The sequence below is a fragment of the Erigeron canadensis genome, chromosome 5 (genome assembly GCF_010389155.1).
Source record: "Erigeron canadensis isolate Cc75 chromosome 5, C_canadensis_v1, whole genome shotgun sequence".
Lineage (NCBI taxonomy): Eukaryota > Viridiplantae > Streptophyta > Magnoliopsida > Asterales > Asteraceae > Erigeron > Erigeron canadensis.
In genome coordinates, this window is record NC_057765.1 from 33,976,306 (window position 1) to 33,999,436 (window position 23,131).

The 23,131-nt window shown below is 34.3% G+C and overlaps 1 protein-coding gene, 1 long non-coding RNA gene and 1 pseudogene across 2 annotated transcripts; 2 read left to right on the forward strand and 1 right to left on the reverse strand.

Moving 5' to 3' along the window:
• Positions 1-3,277: 3,277 nt before the first annotated feature.
• LOC122601648 lies at positions 3,278-4,419 on the reverse strand (annotated as a pseudogene).
• An 11,454-nt stretch (positions 4,420-15,873) lies between these two features.
• On the forward strand, positions 15,874-16,923 carry LOC122598946 (F-box protein At2g02240-like). The gene is made up of 2 exons (XM_043771412.1): positions 15,874-16,147; positions 16,351-16,923. The coding sequence occupies exons 1-2, from the start codon at positions 16,002-16,004 to the stop codon at positions 16,820-16,822; spliced, it is 618 nt and encodes a 205-aa protein (XP_043627347.1). The 5' UTR covers positions 15,874-16,001; the 3' UTR covers positions 16,823-16,923.
• Positions 16,924-18,120: 1,197 nt separating this feature from the next.
• Positions 18,121-20,633, forward strand: LOC122598948. Its single transcript, XR_006323796.1, has 5 exons — positions 18,121-19,112; positions 19,214-19,410; positions 19,607-19,722; positions 19,890-20,262; positions 20,351-20,633. It is a non-coding gene; the product is annotated as an uncharacterized LOC122598948 (long non-coding RNA).
• The last annotated feature ends 2,498 nt before the right edge of the window (positions 20,634-23,131 follow it).

A 23,131-nucleotide genomic window follows, 5' to 3' on the forward strand; every position in this document is an offset into this window, starting at 1 on the left:
ATGGTTTGCAAATTTTAGTCATTTAGCAATAATTACCTGGTCTTGACAAACAAGATATATCTCACAAACTATACAATCTTTGGAAACGAATCCAATATAATATCAGCTAGCCTCAGTGATGATGTACCATTTCAGCGGTACGCAGGACCTGCCACACGAAAGAACAGTAACATGTTACGACACGAAGGTTGTCCGTAACGAAGGCTTCCGTTGTAAGATAAAAGGATAAGAATTGTCCCCTATAATTTCGGGATTTGATCTTATCACTTGCAGCCAATAATTAAGGAAATAATATTTCTTGCCTAAGACTTAGGAAAACCCTAAAGAGGCTTAACTTTCTCTCCAAGATAAATTATCTTATAAAAGGAGATTCATAAGACCTCACGAAGGCATCATTCATTCATTCTTACTCATTCATAAACTCTATCAAACAGATCAGAGCACATCTAAAGCATAATAGCACGATCTTAATCGGCTAACAATCAAATCATAATTGATTGATGTAAAGAGATTCACTCTACCATTGGGGAATCGCCAACAAACAATCAAAAACACCCATCATCCCCCTTTCTAAACCTAATCTCGGTTTGATGTACAAACACCCAGACTTGATAAAAATGTCTCCAGTTTCACTGATCCATAACTGAATGTGTAAAACATACCGGACATACATATATTGGACTCTTGCTTATTGTATCAATTGTTGAAGCAACATCAAAGATAAAAAAAAAAAAAAAGTCTTCCGACGTGTGAGACCATAATTAAATCAAAATTTAACTTTAAATATAAACAATTTAATAAGGACATTGTTTAATAGTCAACTATGAATTTGCAAATTTGCAACTTAGAAAGTGACAAAACTATAAATAAAAGTGACAAAAATGAATAGGATATGATTCGGTAAGAGTGTATCTTATACAAAAAAATTTAAAAAACCATAACATTGTCACGTCAGTTTTTTGTAAATCATCATTTATGGACCTTTTAAAATTTATAGTTAAGTCCCATTATTAATTAAGCTTTTTATGAATTTTTCCAAATAATAAAGAAGTTAAGTTCAGAGTGTGGTAAAACTAGTATAAAGGTGGATGAGACATAGTCACGCTAGTTAGATCGATCAGAAGGATGTCTCATTTGACTTATTAGTGATTTCTAACCTATCCATGTCACTATAGTCTCGTTTTATATGCGTTCATTAGGAGTTCTCGAAGTTCGGGCTTCTAATTTTAAGTGTTAGTTTACTTCTTAATTGGTTTCATTCGACTTTTCTAAAACTTGTCTCATTTGATTTTGTCCGACCAAGTTACATTCCTATCTCTAAAATCGTGTGTCATTTTGGATTTGGATATATCGCATGATCAGATCTACCTATTTTTAAACTTGTATCTATCATAATTCTCTATTTAATAATTTAATAAATAAAGAAAAAAGGCCGGCTTAAAACTAAGGCAAGAGGTATAAACTAAGGATGTGATGTGGGATCTCACTTCCTCGTCACAACCTTATCATTTAACAAGGATAACCTAGTGACATAAAGCTTATCATTTAAACAAGGATAATATGTTGTTATATCGACTAATGGCCTTATGCCACTGGAAACAGTACGGGGATCCAGCCAATGGCCTCAACCGACAACACCATTAGCATCGTCCGAAAGAGTATTATTTCATGTCAAAAGTAGCAATAATTTGTTATAAATAAATGACATATCATTAGGAATATTATTTTGGGAATGGGAATATAAGGCTGTTAGGTATTTAAACTTATGTGTGGAACACTCACATATTGTATTTTTACTCCATAAAGTTTATGGGGCCCAAACATTTATTCATTAATCAAGTAATATTAAAAAATGACTTTTTAATTTTTTTTAAAAATAATTTCAGTAACCCACCTTCAAAAAAGATTAGGGATGTGGGTGGTCTAAGACCCAAAGTCTAGCTTAGGGGTCTCAAGAAACAAAAGGCCAAAAACAAACTTTTGAAATCGTGTCTCTTAAATCAAAAGAAAGTTATATTGATGATATGAAAATGCTAAATGAAATCTTTATAGCTAGATGTTCAACATTATTATAGTCATATATATCATTTTATCTTGTAAATTTTTCCCAAAAAGATTTATGTAAACTTCAGTTGAGAATCCTAGACATTAAAATGGGTTTAAACTTTTCTACTAGTTATTGTCAAAAATTCATACATTGCCAAAAAGCATAGTCAAGTTTCAGATTTATATACGTTTTAGGTAAAACAAAAATACTATTATAGTAAAACAAATAAAACAATAGGTTTTTTCAGTGATAATCACCGTGCATCATGAAAATCATCGTACATCAATTTCTTCGTGAATCTTCGTGCATCAATTTAACCATGATTTAAGGGTCAAGATCTTGTCTTATTTGTTTTACCGTAATACTTGTTTTACAATACTCAACTTCTAGGTTTTAGGTAAAATAAAACAAGTGTTAAAGTAAAACAAATAAAACAATAGTTTTTCTTCACTATAAATTATCGTGCATCAATTGGTATGTGAATTTTCGTGCATCAATTTAACCATGATTTAAGGGCTAAGATCTTGTCTTATTTGTTTTACAATACCCAACCCTTGATATAAAATCTAAAATAATACAAAGTAATAAACTTCATTTTGGTGTACGGTTTAAAATACAACAACTTCGTTGGGAAATTAGCAATTAATTAAGTTCCTTAAATTTCCGGTTGTAATTAAAACATGAATTATTTATAGCAAATTTCCAGTTTGAAATACGTGATAGACCACCATATTTTTAAAGGCCGCGACCACAATTTCAATCAAAAGTACATAATAGATTTTATGATACCTTTTATCACATTAACTAGACATAGACAAAATTGGATGTCACTATGATTTTTGTATTACGAAACACCTAAAAATAGACCCTTATTGACTCGGAGGCCTTAAGGCTTAAACATTAGTTTTATGCTATGAGTCATTATGGAAATCTAGTTCGAGTCAAATGTCGTCGTTATCGATTTGTGCCTGCCCGAACAGAATGTTTGTACGTGGAACAAGTCGATTAAACAATAATTTCACGATTTTTGGTAAGTGTTAGAATATTGGACCGGGATGACACATTTTGTACCAGAGCAACCTTTCCATATCTACAACTTTATTTAACTAATTAGAAAGCACTTTATTTAAATTAAAAATGACATAAACCGATCGATAACTATGCAAAATGCATGTTATATGTACCAACTTCTAGGTGATACATGTTTCGATCTCCCTAAATTAACAAATGTTAATATGGCACCCAAACAACATGATTTTCGGGCAAGAAATGGCAGATTGGAACCGCGCCTCGTTTCACTTTCAACACTTGAAAAGCAAGATGTTTCGGGTTCCAATTTGAAGTATCAGTATGACAAACTGCAATAGCATACACTTTGGCACCATTCTGACCCACCAATGAAGCAGCATACACTCTAGTCTTGATAGATGTGTGGCAATAAAAAACAGCATATGGGTAGTTTTCCTTATGACAAACCACAGTTTTAGTCTTATTTGATACAAGTTCCTTTGTTTTCTCAATCATATACTTTTGGCCCAATGGGTTGTTTTGGAATGTTTACTATATCTGTTGAGATAGCCTTCACTTTTTTACCCAACTTTGTTGTACTAAAATCTATCATGGACTCTAATGAAGTTGCACAATACTTTTCCTCTCCTTCAGATCCTACGCTGGCCTCACAAATTCTAATCGTCTCCCTCATGGCATTACTTCCATAGAGTCAGGATTCATTGAGAACGTTTCATAGATTTTGGGAAGCATATTAGATGAAAAGGGCATTGAATTAACAACTTTTCGAGATAGAAATTTAGCTTTATTATTATTATGATTCTTGTTTTTCTTGAAGAATACATCTACACTTCCGCCTTGATGTATGGAATCTTCCAAGAAGAAGAGACTTACTATCGACTTGTCATTGAGTTGTTCCACGGAAGGAGCATTGTCGTGCTCAAATGTTATTGATATCCGGTCCAATTCAACGAATTTACTGCCTCTGTAACCCATATGGTCCACTGCATAAAAACACCATAAATAATGAAGAGTTAGTTCACTCATAAAAATGAGTACTAGCTATAGCCATAAATTAAAACAAATTTAATTATTACCTGCGTTATTATTGTTTAGAACATTTTTCAATGCTTTAGGCATAGGACTCTTCGGTAACACAGAGTTCCAGTAAACTTCAGGAGTTACCACCGCATGACTTGTGACAAGCATTAGCACCTGAAAACAAACTCAAATAATATTAATCAAATATATATATAAATATAATTAACACACACATATATATAGATACTAATCGTATCAAATGTTATATATAGACTCACCGAAAGAAGTGAGAAAAAATAGAGACTGATCAAGAACTTTTCCATGACAACTTAACTAAGGAAAAAAAGGGGCTAATTAATAGAGAAATGTATGAAGAGATTAATGAAGAAGATGGAGTTTATAGAATTGGGAATTCGCCATCGCGTGAAACCTTGTAATACCACCAGATTTAGATATCAATTACGTACATATATATGTAGGTAAATTTAGTACACTTTACTACACTTGGAGTTTACCATTGCCACCCGCCCACCCGTAAACCAAATGGTTACAAATTCCCTTCACATACAAGGAAATTAGTTATTCCATCGATCAATTAATTCGTTGTTATACCATTGCGTCTTGATTTACTTGTTTCCCTCTTGTGGTATGTGTATTATATATATACTCAATGTACTGGATTGTAGTTTCGTGTATACACGCAATGACTAGATGTAATTAACGATATTAAATTTTTTAAAATGTTTGTTTACGAGTAGCCCATTGTTTTTCCCTGGTCGAAAGAGTACCATCAAACCAAAGACCAAAGCAAGCCTCGACAAATCCCTACTTGATTAATACACGCATCAAATAGATAAAGTAAATTTGACTACATCATTATATTGAAAATTGCATTTTAGGGGTGTTTGAGATTAATTTTGTAAAATAGATTTTGTATTTAAAAACTGCATTTTGGGAAAACATGTGTTAACTTGCTTCCAAAACTGTGTTTTGTAAATGTGAAAACACACTTAATTAATCGCATTTTCTGCCATAATTTTTTCATTATTTATGTTATGCAAACATTAAGAATCTGATAATTACTTCGAAAGTGAATCCCAAACACTTGGTTTTCATAGTATAACAACAAATTTTATCTTTTGTATAAAATTATAAACTCTGAACTTTATGAATTTCTATTGAAAAAATTATACGGATTGAATAAAAAAGATCACTTCAATAGACATGTTGAAGAACGAATAACACAATTGGACAAGTATTATCAAGATATTCAATTTAGACAATTTTTTTGTGGTAAAGTATATTACCACGGACAACTAGCTTGGATGAGTGTCATGTATATTATCGATTTCGTATATATAAAACTAGCTAATGAACTCGGGTTCAACACAGATTATTAATAAAAGTTTTGTAATATTAAGTTATGTCGATGTCTAAGAACTATGAGATAGTTCAACCATATTGATAATCTCGGAATAGTATACCTTATTTCGAATATATATATAATTAGCTTATTAACCTGCATATATGTATACAAATAATTGAACTTTGGAAAATCCCCATTGAAAAATTAATAAAACTTCAACGGAGATTTTATGTACTCTTTTAATGGAGAACCCAACTTAGCCAACGTTTATTTTCACATGTACGTTTGCAGTTTTGTGCACAATCCAATGCTTAGATATGCGACAATTCACCATTTCATCGTGGGACTTAAAAAAAAGAAAGATGAAAGTAACATGTTCAAATTATATTACCATGGACAACTAGCTTGAATCCGATTTAGACAACCGACTTGGTGAGTGAGTGAGGTACTATGTCTATCTATTCGAAAGTCACATGTAAAAAAAAATTATATAGTTAACATATATATATATATATATAGACAAGTTATATAAAATGTTGTTAAAATTATAATATAACTGTAACACCCCGAGCTAGACTCGAAATATCACCGAAAAGATATAGTGTATGCATGGAATTATCATAGAATAAGTCTAAATGAATAAAAGGGGTCCTGTGAATCCAACCTCAATAATAAGTACAAATGCATAATCAAAGAATGGCTATCGATCCTAAGCATAAGGTAAACCAATGGCGAATGAATCCTTGATCCACACAAGTCCAAGCCCGAGTCCAACATAAGAATCAACCAAACTTCACATCCAAGAATTTCTTGATTTACCCTGAAAAGTGTACTAAACAAAGTCAACACTAGGTTGGTGAGTTCGTAGTAATGGATCACAAAGAACCATCAACAACATTCACAATATGCATAAGGAAAAGTAAGAATGTCTTACATATAGCCTTAATAAGGCACAAGTCAACCAAGATAGGTAAACTGATGTGCTAAATCGAGTCTTAAATTTATAAAACAAGAACCACCTACAAACTGACTACTACACACTCACGGGCAGTGAACCCGATCATTTGTAATATAGTATTGAGGTAAATCCGAGATCGTTCGCAGGGAATGGTTAGACAAGTTGTTTGGTAAAATGGTTTAGAAAACGGGTGTTACTCTCAAAATCCTTTTGACAATGAAAATTTAAAATGGTTTGCAAAGCAAATAGCATAAAATAAAGAAGAACTTCAAACAATATAATTAAAAGTCATCCACCTTGACTTCCCTCAACTTCAAATGTGATTGCATTTAATTAAGATGATATTCTCTAGAATTTAAAGATAATCGTGATAAGATTAAGGAGCTCACGTGGTACCACCAACCATGAACAAATTAACAAATCACCTAACTGCTAGTTGAATTACCCAAGCCGGTACCACCAAAGCAAAGACAACTTTTTCCAACAATTAGTTTTATTGACTACCGAATTACCAATTGAACCTATGTGACAACAACGTGGTACCACCAAACGCTATCAATCACGTTGACAAAATAAATCTTTTCTTAAAATGACATTCATTATCATACCATGAACTAGTGATAATTACTCATAGACAAGTAACCGTTTTAAAATCACATACACATTCAACTGGTACCACCAACGAAGAATTATATGCAACCAATATCAAAATAATTAATAAAAAGAATTAAAATCATCAAGATCACAGAACAACGATAATTGAATAAACTCTTTTGGATTAAAAATATTGCAATCACATTATCCGTCTCGTTTCATCAAGGTGGATGATAAACAGTTTAGCCACTCATGATCAATGAACAAAAATAATCAATAAAAGAGAAGAACATATTGTACCAATCGTTTGAGAAAATAGAAATTGCAAGACAGTAATTAATACGATCTAGATGGGTGCCCGTAATATCTTCGATGAGCCCGCCTAAGTGTTTCACTTGATTGGAGAAGGAAGAATCCTGATAGAGCAGCTCATAGAAAGACTTTGGATACGTAAAAATTCGTCCTAGGGTTTGTATTTATACCCCTTGAAAAATAAAGGCTTAAGTCGGCCATTGACTTTTGTTGACCGACCTCCCACTGCGACGCAGTGGTCGTGTGATGCCCTCCACTGCGTCGCAGCCAAATATCACTGTCCAAAACTTCGTCTTCAATTTAGATGACTGCGGCGCAGTGGGCTAGTTCCTTTCCTCACTGCGGCGCAGTCACAACCTTTGACTGGTCTCCGTTGACTTGCTTGATCACTGCGGCGCAATGAAACTCGATGATAACCACTGTTGTGCAGCCAAATATCTCTGGTCAAAAACTTCCTCGTGCATGGATGACCACTGCGGCGCAGTGGCTTGGTAACATTGCCCATTGCGTCGCAGTCAACTTGATTACTCGATTTCTTCGTTTTCAACTTTTAAATTCCAAATTACAACTTCTTTTCTACTCGAATTAACTCTCGACATCATGGATCGCCTCTAGGCCAATAAGTCTTCCAAATATGCACCAAATGAACGCGTAACCTGTTTAGAGCCTGAAACCATTAACAAACACCATAAACGCGCCAAATGCACACAAAAACGACTTAAAACATATAAATATATGGACAATAATGATGTGGGTAATGGGTATAAATTAGTCACATCAAATCCGATAGCAAACCTCATTACATAACAAGCCATAGACATAATCAAGCAATGTATGAATGTATATCATGAGTGTCTTTCAACAATCATCAAATGCAAACATGTGTGAATACATACTTTGGTCTGTGTGCGTCCCGCACAATTAGGGTATGTCTGTGTGTGTCCTGCATATAAGAGTTAACTTACGTGTGTCCCGCATAAAATAATTAACTAGCGTGTGTCCCGCATAAAATAGTTAACTTGCGTGTGTCCCGCATAAAATAGTTAACTAGCATGTGTCCCGCATAAAATAGTTAGCTTGCGTGTGTTCCGCATAACTCATACATAACCATACGTTCATCCATTTTCCTTCCACAAATCCATCAATCATCAAATCACTAATTCAACTGAAACAATACATACATACACTTAGGAGGATTATACTTTCAATTGGTTCTTGATGCTTGTATACAGGGACAGGGTCACCCGAAGCCTTCCCACCACATCTCAAACCCCTTGAAGGCATAATCGACTTCCATGTATGTACATCTATCCTAAATATAACAAATCTCAACAAAATCATATGCGTAATCAACCAAACGTGTCAATCAATCCATCATTTAATCAATCAAGACCATCCATCAATCAAACAATCAATCAAGACTATCCATAAATAAACAATCAATCAAAACTATCCACTAATCAACAATCAATCAAAGTTATCCACTATCAACAATCAATCAAAACTATCCACTAATCAACAATCAATCAAAGTTATCCACTATCAACAATCAATCAAATCATCCATAAATCAATCAATCAATTAGTCAATCAACAAGCCGTCAATCAAATCAACCAAACAATCAAACAACACGTATGTGTACACTTTTCAGCCCGAATCTCAATTGAGTAGGGAGCTACGAAACTCACCTTAGCCGCTTAAAGATCGCAAAAGTAAGCAAGAAAGTAACTTAGTATCCCGAGCTTCTCAACAATCTCAACCTACTAAAATCATCACAACACATTACAATGGACCCCAACAATAAGGTTTGACTCTTAAAGATCTCTAACAAACTAGTTATGGCGTTTTCAAAACAAGCCTATACACTTTCCTACTAGCTATAACCTTGTAACCAAAAACTCCACAAACTCTAGTTTTGTCAATTAATCCGACTTTTGAAGAAGCAAAACTTAATTTATCCATTGTTACTCATAATTAGACATAACAAAACATAACCCATATCATCAATTCGATTTAAGAAGTCAAATTTGTGCACAATTCTTTTTGACTCGTTTTAACTTTTGACAAAAACCCTAAATGGCGTAAAATCGGTTCTTGGAGGTTTGTAACTCATTTTTGCAGCTTGTATGAACATATTTAAACATAACCCACTTCAAAAATTGATTCAAAACAACCATTTTTAGCTTAAATCTGAATTTGACTTAAATTACCCATTTTGTAACCCTAATTTTGACCCACTTCATTTTTGACTTGCAATTTGACTCATGAACACTTGGGTTTGACTAGAAACATGATAATAAACATAAAATGATGGATTTTAGTGAAATGTAACTTACCAAAACAACCTGGAGCTTCAGATTCGGATTTGGGAGCTTTAGAGATGAAGAACCCTAATTTATACCCATATTACTTCAAGTTCGAAGATAAGGGAAATGATATTAAATAATTTTCTAACACTTTGATGTTTGCTAGAGCCTTAGATCCGAAATTTATGAAGAGAAATGATTAGTGTGTGTTTTGTGTGTGTGTTCTTGAGATTGAGAGAGAATGGAGAGAGAGTGTGTGTGTGTGTGTGTGTGTAAGAATAAGAGATAGAAAAAGAATGGGAGGTGGAAATTAAGTCAAAGATAAGGGGGGTGGGGCTGGTTTCAAATTCCAGCACTTATAGACTAATACCCAGTGAATTAGTCTTATTCTGTCTATTTTTCATTTTCGCCACTTTTAGACTATTACCCAGAGAATTAATCTTATTCTGTCTATTTTTCATTTTCGCCACATCACACACGAGTTCACTAGTGATGACCGGTCAAAGTGGCGGGTGTTACAATAACTGTATTTCAATCTTTTTGGTTAAATCCCAATATACAACTCTTGTTCAAGTGTTTGTATTATTTATGGACGGTTTGGTTTAATTTTGTTGTAGAACTTTTGATGATACACAAGCATGCTATGGGGCCTCTGGAAATGCAAATTAGAAGAATTGGACATATTAATGGGCTCCTCACACCTTGGGCTAATTTGGTATACAAATGGACTGCTCTAAAATATTTTAACATGACCGTTGGAGGAAAAAGTTAACCTTAACTTAAGTTTCTGGCCGGCTCCGTCATTCATGTGAACAGATATATATTGTTAGCCCCCAACAAGTTCCACGCATTTATATAGTTTAAGAGTAACAATACAATAATTTACGGTTTTAAAGAAAAAAGTATGCCAATATGTATAGAAGGTGTATTTGTGTATTTATGACATTTTTCCATCTATATTATCTATATAAACAAACTATCCCCTAAAAATTTAACACTCTACCTTTAAAATCTCTAATTTACCCTTTTAACTTATACTACCATCAAACACTCCCTAAAATTTCAAAAATATCCTTAAAAAAAACCTTACGCATGTCCCTTCCCTTCCCTGAAGTTGCTCACATAATATACCAAAATAACACACACGCGTTACCGAATTTATTAATCAATCAACATAAGCCTTCCTCTACTCTACACCTTCTCCAAACGGCGGTTTGCTCTTTCAGTCGGACTACGAAACACTTGAGTTGAATCATACATTCATGTAATAACACGGTACCGCTACTTAACTAGCGTTATTTTTCATTCCCCGCTGCATCGTGCGGGTACAAGGCTAGTTTCAATTAAAAAGGACCCAAACTAATAAAAATTAAAAATCGCATTACATTATACTAAACTTATGTCCGCACAATACGGTGGTGGTGAGATAGTAATGGCGGAAGTAATGGTGGTACCCGTGGTGGGGACGACAATGAGGACGGTGATGGGGGCGACGATGATGCTAAATGTAAAAGTAATTGATGTTAAAGGTAGTATTGTAGTTTTTTAAGTGTTGGAGGATCTATACTATAAATTATTCAATTAAGAGTATTATTATAAGTATATTAGATGAAATGTTTAAATTAGTGAATCAATGAGAATGGTATTTTTAATTTTTCAAAGTTAGAATTTTTTTTAAAAAATTGGATAGTTTGTTTTATTAGATGTAAAAGTAATTGATGTTAAAGGTGGTATTGTAGTTTTTTAAGTGTTGGAGGATTTATATTGTAAATTATTTCATTAAGGGTACTATTATAAGTATACTAGATGAAATGTTTAAACGAGTGAATAAAAAAGAATGGTATTTTTGATATTTTAATATTGGATAGTTTGATTTATTAAATAGTACAGGTAGAGATAGTTTGTTAGGACGTTAACAGCAACAGACAGGCATGGGACGCACTCCAAAATCCTAAATTGTTTAAGGGTATATTAACAGCTGGAAATCCAGACACATGCATAGTTGACTTTGGGCAGCTTTGTCGATGATGCATCTTTGACTATGGGCATCTCCCCCATATTCGTTGTCTTTATACAAGTGCATAATGTCACCCACTCTAGTTCTTTTATACTCCGTAAATTTCTTTCTGCACCCCATTCATTTTGACCTCATCACAACAAACGCCCATTCATTCATCTCCTAATCAAAATCACACACATAAAATTGGCAGTTGATCTCATTTGAAAGATCCGCCACCTGACTTGAATTAATCTAGCAAACTAGAGAGAAACGAGATCTTCTCAAAGTCGACCGAGAGAGACTCATCAATTAAATGACATTTACATATATCTATCTAGCTAGGGTGACAGAACATTGATTGTAAGCGGCCGGTAACACAATTTTTTAACACTAGCCTTGATTTTTAAGGTATTTTTAGTTTTCATTTCCCTTTTACTTGACAAATACATCTCAGCTTTATTGTCATAGATATCACGTTAACCGCTATCCCAAATTTCTTTAATCCTGTACGTACACCAATAAAAACACCTATTTCAAAAAAAAAAATTCACAACATCCCTACCCCCAAGCTAGGTTGTTTCCCGGTGTATGTATATGTAGATCGGGTATTACTTTTTCATTGCCTTAATTAGCCTGCTATACATTTACAATCACTTGTGGGTTTTTCTAGTGATTTATTGGACAAAATGTCTTTCATGAATGATTTTAATCACCTTAAAATGAATCTGAAAGATATAAAATCGGCCACAAATGACTTTAGTGACAATCCGATTGGCATTGGCGGGTTTGGAAAGGTTTTTAAAGGAGAGCTCTCATTCCCGGATGGAGAGAACAAAATGGTTGCTTTTAAGCGCTTAGATCGTAAACATGGGCAGGGGGACGTTGAGTTTTGGAAAGAGATAATGATGCTTTCCCAATACCAACATGAAAATCTTATTTCTCTCTTAGGCTATTGCAATGATGACGGTGAAAGAATTCTCATATATGAGTATGCATCCGGTGGAAGCCTGGATCGTTACCTAGATAAAACTAGTCTCACGTGGACTCAACTTCTCAAGATTTGTCATGGGGCTGCGCATGGACTAAACCATCTTCATGATCCTGTTGATGGAACGCAACAAAGAGTTCTTCATCGAGATGTTAAGAGCTCAAACATTCTACTTGATGAAAACTTTACTGCTAAAATTTCTGATTTTGGCTTATCAAAGTTTGGCCCAGCTAACCAACAATACACATATCTTGTTTCTAATGTTGTCGGTACACATGGATATTGTGATCCCATGTATATGGAGACGGGCTCCTTGTCAAAAGAGTCTGATGTATACTCTTTTGGAGTGGTGTTATTCGAAGTAATGTGTGGGAGATCATGCTTTGAATTACGTAATGGTGAACAAAACATTTTAGTGCATAAGTGGAAAAAATGTTATCAAGAGAACGGCATATATGATATTATCTCTAATCATACAAAGGAACACATGGATAGGGATTCTCTTAAACATTTGCAAGCATTGCATATCGGTGTTTGCATAGAGATCGGAGAGAAAGACCAACGATGGCAGAGGTAATCAAAGAACTTTTGATGGCACTTGAGATGCAAGTAAGTATTTACTGAGTGTTTTTTTTTTTTTTCTCTTTCGTATGTGAAGCATTTTGAAAAACTTTAAATTTGACATCATCGATGTAATATATATATATATACACACTAGGAAATATCTGGAGATGTTGATGAGAGAAATGAATATACAGAATTAGTCAGCATTGCAAAACAGGCCACAATGCCGCAACATAGTGATCCACACAACTTGAAATGGGAGATCATGTACAAGCCCTCCCCCATAACTGGCAGATTTCGAAATGAACTTGCATTGCTTCTCTCCCAAGGGATTCATGTTATGAGGGGCGAGCATGTAAATTGATTGTACCTGTTATACACCTATATATTTTCTTCTATTGTCAAAATTCTGTTTAATAAGATTTATATATGTATATACTGAATCAAATATATGCCTGTTTATTGCACAGAGGGTTGAACGAAACAAGAATGGGGAATATTATGAATTGATAAGCGGATACAACTGTGTGCCTCAGGAAGTTAGAGTAAATCATCTTCAGTACGTTTTTCAATTTTAATACTGATGTGTTCTATAGGTCAGTTTTAGAATCATCTCTCCATCTTTTGCCTTTTGCTTACATTAAAGTATTGATCACATGAGGTTGAATAATAAGTTTTGGCTCCTTATTTCATTTATGGTTTTAATTATGAACTACTCCTTATTAATATAGCTTATTCCTATATGGTTATATCTATTTAAACCTAACATTTGATAGACACAACACAACTTTTTTCTGTGTATTTTCTGTAAGCCTCAACTTGATCGATCTCTAGTAGCTCTTCTTACATATAGTTTTAAGTAACTGGTCATCATATCTTAAAATGAGGTGATAGCAGCATGCTTCAACTTTTAATCACTAGCCCACAATATTAATTTGTGCTTAACATTCATGTTGCTAGCAGCATGTCGCCATGTTGCTATAGTTAATTTTCAAATTTATGTGATGAAATTAGTGTGAGGGAGGAAAGCTAGCAGCACCATGCTGCTAGCTGATTATATGTTTTTTCCAATTTTTAGTTATATAATGTATATATATAGAATTTTCTAGATTTTGTTTATTAATTTTTATGTAGCAAAAAGAAAGAAATAAAGCATATAAACTCTAGTAGTAAATCATCTGAGATTCTTAATGTGAAGTTTCAACTTATCTTCTAAATTCTAATAAATGAAGTACGAGTACCTTTCTTTATACCTAATGCACATGTCATTGTGAAATATTATGTTGCAGGGGGAAAGGATTTCCTTGTATCTCGATTAGCTCCTCGAATGAATTGGTAGCATGCCCTCGGTTCTTATCAGTAAATGTCACATACAACATGAACCTCTTCTACCGATATCTCGAGGATGGTGATAAAGGGGAACATGTGCCCTTCAGATACAAATTGCATGAAGAGAAAGAATATCGGACATCATGTGTAGCACAAAGAAGAGGTGATCAATGGCTAATAACCACACTATACCAATTTACTAGCTACCAAAAGGAACATGATTTTAAGATTCAAGTCATAGGCCAGTTGCGTCCTGATCATGTTCATCGTAACGGTGTTCACTGTGATAGTTGTGCACTGTTTCTTGTAGGCATTGAATTCATGCGCGTGGAGCATGTAAGTTAGAAACATGTGTTTGTCCACGTACTTATCTCATTTTCAAATTTAGAGAAACTGTTTAAGTATTTAAACGTATAAGAATTTTTATTAAGCTCCAATTTTGGTATTTGCTACAGGCCGAGAAAGATGAAAATTTGCAGGACGATGAGATCAAGGTGGATATGCCACCAAATCTGGACACTGATTGGGAAGGGAAATTGCCCAGTGATTATGCTGAAATGATCAAATTGTCAAAAGATAATATGCAGATGAAAACTCACATGGAACTCTACTCTCTACTTCGTAGTGGGTTTTTAATCCATACAAACGTTGAAAAAGTACGTACTTCCTAAAGTTAATTACATTCATTAAATGTTATATAGACATGATAAGTGCAATTGTATCAATTAAAGTACTGTACGTACAACTTTTTTTTTAGTTTAATACCAAAACTTCACCTTCTTTTGAAATTTTAGACGCCAAACAACAACAACAACCAAATCCCTAAAAACAAAGAAACAACTCAGTGCCGCTTTCTACGGGTTTTGAGCCCCAATACCTCGACGGTGTATGGGGAAGTTAAGATGTTGGCCAACCTTACCTCTACCTAAGTAGAGAGGCTGATTCCATTCTGTCTACCATAATGGTAGAAAAGGACCTCCAACCTTTGCATGGAATGGAGATCGAACCCCATGACCTTTATCTCTAGTGAGTAGAATTTTTTTTGTTTTATACCAAAATTTCACCTTCTTATGAAGTTTTAGACGCCAAACAAATATTGATATTACTTTCTACGAACTTTATGGGTTTTGATACCTTTCTACAAATACTATATAAATGTAACTTAAAGAAATGTGGTCCCATATAAACAGATCTAATAACATACAATGTCGTGCAACACTGATAGCTAAAATGGGCTAAATATAATAGTGGGCATATTGAAGAGTATCAAGCTCCTAATTACATATAATATAACAGTTGAAGTTATGAATATTTGATTAGTTATTACGTATTATTTAGTATTATCTAGATCGCCAACCCTTTCACATTGATTATAATAAACTACACATCATCGTATACATTCACTTATGATCATGTTTTGCTTTTGAGCTGTGACAGATTTCAAATACTAACACATTTTACTGAACAGTGGTTCTCTGTTTCCAAAAGTATGAAGAAACGTCATATGCTTCCAGCAATAGCAGTGTTGCAAAAAGGATCAACGTCAAGTTCTTTAATCGGGATGCAACAATTGACATGGAAATTGCCGTTCCAAAAAAACAATAATTTGACATGGAAATCTTTGCCGGAATCAAGGTTACATTTTTTTCTCATCATTTAAGTTACTAAAATGTATTGTATCATTTTTGTTATTGTTAAAAACACATCAATACTTGGTATCTATGATATGGTATGATGACTATGATCGATTGCCTAAGGTTATTAGTTATTTTGAAGGACCATATGAATGTCATCCTCATATTTCTCATATTAAGTATACTTTTCCTGTTATCTCGCAGGTTTGAAGTGGTGGCCGAGTGCTGTAAGATAAAAGAGTTTACTGTTGTTTGTGAATTGGAATCCCAGTTATTGTCACTGGAAACAACCTATGCATGTTATCTTGTGTACAAACTACCTACAAAACGCTCCTTGGTTAGCGGTCTGATACAAATAGATGACAAAACCCGGGGTGAGAGCAATCACAAGCTACAACTTGTCGATTTACTTACTCCTACTCATATCCCGTTAATCAGACGCACAGCTGATGAGCCTCATGCCATCCCAATAAGAACTCGCAAAATAAAAGGCCACCCAAAACTGAGGAAAGATGGTTGGTTGGAGATTCAAATATGGGACTTCCACACTGATGCTGCCCATAAACCAATCACGATGAATTTTCACGTGAAAAGTTACGATCAATGTAATCTCACAGGTCTTCTTGTACAAGGCATTGAATTTAGGCCCACAAAAGTTTCATTAGCGCGACCTTAATGATTCATTACTAATGTTACACAATGTCACATATGCATTTTTGTTGATGGTATGTTTGTGGAATTCTCAATCATTAAAACTGCATGTTATTGCTATTATAACTTACTGTATAACTTTTAAGCAAGATATAGACTTTAAAGGACAGGATTCCTATTTTCTCAAAGACTTATGGTTCCAAAATATGATAGAAAGAGGACTGATTACAAGTGAATAAACTTTTCAGTTCATATTTATCCTTGTAATGAAAACCAATTAAGGTCGACAATCTCTCTGCGTTCGATCAAAAGAAAACACAAGCAGAATGATTTTCTTCGCGAGAAATTAAAAGCGACATTATCTGCAAAGTCCAATTCATTCTGCATAATAATTAGAGTCGTCAGGGTATTGTAGTGAGTGATGAGGTATTTATCTTCTGGCTGTGTTGTAGTGTAATACTGTATTAAGATTTAGAAAAACATTGCCCAAAAAGTACTTAGGTGTCAACCCATTACCCATTTTGTCGATCTGTTACATACACACACGACCACCTGCCCATTAAACCACCTGTTGCTAATAGTTTTAGGTTTCACTCACTTTGGTCACTCATCCATTTACATGTTTTTGACTGCATATTTATCTGGTGTCAGAAGCAAGGAATATATGACTATAGATCCTAAGTATAATAGTTAGACTAGGGATTAAAACCATAACAGGTCGTATTCTTGCTTAACAATTTCAATTAAAAGCATACAATTTGAAGCCTGCCACTTTTGGTCTGGCAACTAATGTTGATTTTACTTAGTCAATCGATAACAAATCATATCAAGACATAACTTAATTAAAATTAAAATGATCCACGGATTCACCCACCAAGAGTCTAAGACATTTTGTGCTACAATAGGTCAATAGCTAAAGACACGTTGGGCACTTGGGCCATTGCAATTGCAATTGCAAAAAAGAAAACAAAAAACGATATTATAGCTAGGGACCATTGGGCCATTGCAATTAATTACCTCTATAAATATAGGAAAAAAAAAAAAACGACATTATTTATTTCTAGGGACCCATTGGGCCATTGCAATTGCAACTTGTTAATCATCAATATCTAAATAGTTAGACAGCTTGTGTTGTTTGTACATGATCCAGAGACTGCCCTTCTTGCTATGCAATTAATTTACTATGCAAACTATGCCTCGAATTAATTCACACCGTGTTTTTGTGTCAAAGTTTTAAGACACGATAAGGTCAACGAAGAGAGAAGAAAAAGTACGACATTTTATATATGCACACGCATCAGCTATTCCAGTAACATAATTAGTTAAGAGTCTTAATTTAGTTGTATCTATTTCAATCTCATATTTATCTCTTTCTCTTTTAAATACTCCGAGTAAAATGTCTTTCATTGATGATTTCGAACACCTTAGAATTCAATTGAAAGACATAAAGTTGGCCACCAACAATTTCGGCGACAACCCTATTGGAATCGGTGGGTTCAGAAAGGTATACAAAGGCGAACTCTCACTCCCCGGAGGAAAGAAAATGGTAGCTTTCAAGCGCTTAGATCGTAGATACGGGCAAAGGGATATTGAGTTTTGGAAGGAAATAATGATACTTTCACAATACAAACATGAAAATCTTATTTCTCTCTTAGGCTATTGCAATGATGATGGTGAGAGAATTCTCGTGTATGAGTATGCATCCGGTGGAAGCCTTGATCGCTATCTAAATAAAACTAGTCTAACTTGGACACAACTTCTCACGATATGTCATGGGGCTGCGTGTGGACTTAACCATCTTCATGATCCTGCTGGGACACAACAGAGAATTTTACATCGAGATGTTAAGAGCTCAAACATTCTACTCGACGAAAATTTTACAGCAAAAATTTCTGATTTTGGCTTATCAAAAATCGGCCCAGCTAACCAACAATATTCATATCTTGTTTCCAATGATGTGGGTACATAGGGGTATTGTGATCCCATGTATATGGAGACGGGCTCCTTGTCAAAAGAGTCCGATGTATACTCTTTTGGAGTGGTGTTATTTGAAGTAATGTGTGGGAGACCATGCTTTGAAATATGTAATGGTGAGCAAAACATTTTAGTGCATAAGTGGAAAGAATGTTATCAAGCGAATGGTATAAATGATATCATCTCTAATCATCTAAAGGAACATACTGATATAGATATAGATAGGGAATCTCTTGACACGTTTTGCAAGCATTGCATATCGATGTTTGCAAAGAAATCGGAAAGAAAGACCAACGATGGCAGAGGTAATCAAAGAACTTCCTAAGGCACTAGATATTCAAGTAAGTATTTATTCTGTTTTGTTTTAATTGGTATGTGTAACTCTAAAGTGAGCAGTTTGATCGAAAAACTTTAAAAGTGACATCATGGATGTAATATATAGGAAACATATGGAGATGTTGATGAGAGAAATACATATATAGAATTAGTCAGCATTGCAAATCAGGCCACAACGCCACAACATAACATTTACACCAGAGATTGGGAAATGATGATAAAGCCCGCCCCCATAACTGGCAGATCTCGAACTGAACCTGCATTGCTTCTCTCCCGGGGATTCATGTTTTGGAGAGCGAGCATGTAAATTGCATTTCTTTTACCTGTTATACACCTATTTTGTTTATTGTTTCAGTTCTATATACTACAATATATACGAGTATATCTATATTGGTCAAAAAATGGCCAGTTAATTTGGCCCTTTTTAACATATGTGATGTCAAAATTCTGTTTAACAAGATGTATATACTGAATCAAATGTCTGTCGTTTATTGCACAGCGGATTGAACGAAACAAGAATGGGGAATATTATGAGTTGATAAGTAGATACAAATGTCAGCTTCCCGGAATTACATTTCTACAGTTTTTCAATTTTAACACTGATGTGTTCTATGGGTCAGTTTCCAAAATCATCTTTCACCCTTCTGCCTTGTGCTAACGCACATTAGACACGTGAAATTGAATGTTAATGTGAAGTTTCAACTCATCTTCTAATAAATGAAGTACATAACTTTGTTTGTTTATACCTAAATCACATGTCATTGTGAAATATTATGTTGCAGGGGGAAAGGTTTACCGTGTATCTCAATTAGCTCCTCTAATAAATTGGAAGCATGCCCTCAGTTCTTATCAGTTAATGTCACGTACAACATGAACCTCTTCTACCGATATCTTGAGGATGGTGATAAAGGGGTACATGTACCCCTCAAATACAAATTGCATGATGAGAAAGAATATCGCACATCATGTGTGGCACAGAGGAGAGGCAAATGGCTAATAACCACACTATACCAATTTAATAGCTACCAAAAGGAACATGATTTTAAAATTCTAGTCATAGGCCGGTTGCGTCCTGATCATGTTCATCGTAAAGATGTTCATTGTGACAGTTGTGCGCTGTTTCTTGTAGGCATTGAATTCGTGCCCGTGGAGCATGTGAGTTCATTAGAAACATGTCTTCGTTCAATTACATCATTCAACCTCATGGTTATTAAACTCCACCTTTTGTATGTATTTGCTACAGGCCTAGAAAGATGAAAATTTAGAGGAAGATAAGATCAAGGTTGATAAGCAATCAAATCTGGACACTGATTGGGAAGGGAAATTGCCAAGTGATTATGCTGAAATAATCAAATCGTCAAAGGATGATAATATGCAGAGCAAAACTCACAAGGAACTCTACTACACGTCCCTTCAAATAATTGTGGTTTTTATAACCCAACCCCTTAGCGCATCTATATTTGTAACATATTATCTCATCGTTATCAAAATTTTGATATTAATATTAATAATATTTCATTGTCATATTATTCCTATTATCGTTAAATATTATGTTCGTAGCACATTATATTACTCTCTTAAAAGTGTCGTTATTCATATCAATATATTTAATTTTAGACATATATGTTTTTTTTTCTTTCCACTAATACAATAAATAGTTTTTTTAATAAATTGATGACAAACGTAATATTTCTCGGACAACGTCCGAGTGACATATCTCGTTGTATACTAAAATCCATTAATAATTAATACCATTATAGAAAATCTAACATTTAATTAGTTGTTAAGGATAACCATAAATATATGGACGAATTTGATAGATCTAACATTTTAGTTGAAAATTAAAAAGGGTTAATTTAAATGTTTAATGTAATATGAGTATTAGATTTTAGGCCCGTATTCAATACACGGCTTACAACATTATCAAATTTAGATGTTAATTTATTTTGCTTTAAAATTTAGTTCATTATTTTTAGTAATTAAATTTTGATTTATATATTAAAACTTTGAATATATATTGAAAAAATTTCTAAAAATATATTCATCGGAGTTGTTTATTGTGACATACTTAGCGATATTTGAATATATTACAAAGTCATAATATTTCCATCAAAGTTGTTTGTAGATTGTGACATTGTAACATTTGCGATTTTTGGCTTGAATTAAGCGTGATTAATTTTGATTTAATTCCATGATTTTGCGGCTTAATTGATTGTTGACCTGTTTGTTGGATCAGGGATTCGCTGAGGGACTCAGCGAGTGGCTCATTCAGCGAGTTGTCAGCGAGCTCATACATCTGCAAGCATAATCTATCTTCAAAGTCTAAAGGATATGTTCAATGACTCACCGTCCAGTATTTGTTAGTCAAATATGAGCGGGAATTTGAAGATTAGAAGAATGGTCCCAAGGACACGTGTTGAAAGATCAAGATGAAGACATGTGACCTTGTACTACTTCGGTGCAGTGAAATTTCTCTTTCATACCGTTTTTGGAAACAAACAAGATGAAGGAAAGAGGCTTCTGCAGATCTGAATGATCCACCAATAGATAGTTGACAACCTTCAAGTGTCAACATCTACTAGGGTAGTCATGTGATTCTTTATCTGCCTATAAAAGGAATCACTTGACCTAGCCACATAACTGTTGGTGTGTTCCACAGTTTACGTTATTTTCTTTAAGTAATTTGTTAAGTTTTTGTGTGTTCAAAAACTTAACATATTTTTCTGTTTATTGTTGTTGTTATCAAACAATCATCCATGTTTTCATCGTTTAGTTGAAATACATATAACTAAACAAAGTTCTTTATATCTCATCTCTGTTATTGTTATTTCGTATTTACATTATAAGTTAGTTAATTAAAACACAAGCAGTGCATTCGAGGACCATCAAGTGGTATCAGAGCCACCGTTCCTAAATTATTGGAACAAGATCTGTTTGCCTCTTGTGTTTACATTATTTTCTTTCTTTTCTTCACAATTAAATCTAAATTTTTTTTCTTTTCTTTTCTGTTTTTAAAAGATGTCGTCTGTACCCACTCTTGTTAACACGCGTGACTTTGGTTATGTTTCTATTCCTCCAAAATTTGAGCCAAAGGACTTTGGTTCATGGAAGGAACGAATGTTACTACACATAGTGGGTGTAGAACCATATCTTATGACCATTCTAAATGAAGGTCCTTACATTCCCACATATGTTCAAAGGACACTAGGTGCAACACCTGATGCTCCTGAAATTGTAACAGATCTAGTCAAGCCTGAAGTCCAGTGGACTGAAGAAGAGCGAAAGCTCGTCAATCTTGACTCTAGATTGAAAAACATGATCATCACCACCCTTCCCACTGAGGTGATGAAACTAGTCATTAAATTCCCCACTTCAAAAGAAGTTTGGGAAAGACTAGTAAGCACTTATGAAGGGTCAGCTGACTTGATTAAAACCAGAAAATTGACCTCAAACGTGCCTATGAAAATTTCTTTTCTCTTCCTGATGAAAGTCTCGAGGGCACATATACCCGATTTAAAGGGTTGCTCAATGACATGACAAATGTTGGCATTACTCATGACAATTTTGACGTATGCCATAAGTTCATCGATTCTCTTCCTCTCAAATGGCAGAATCTTAGACAAATCCTCCGTACCACCAAAAAGATTCAAGAACTGGATCTTGAGGAGTTGTTTGGCACTCTTCAATTTGAAGAGAAAGCCTTGGCTCAAAACATTAGAGCCTCTGCTGAATCTAGGAGACATGCTGGCTCCTCTTCTGCTACCAGCACTTCTGCAAACCCCTTAACTGACCCTCTTGCTCTCATCTCTTCTGAGTCCATCTATCCCAATGATGGTGCCAGCACCTCTTCTCTTCCAGCATCCTTTCAAGCTCTTGTTGAAGAGCTTGATGCTGAAGAGAAACTGGAAATGTTCAATGATTTTGTTGAATTTGCTTTAATCGATGGAAAGAAGTACTCCAGGAAATGGAACAACCGTAAGTCGGTTGCTCCATATAAGCCTCCTGTGGATAAATCACAGGAGGA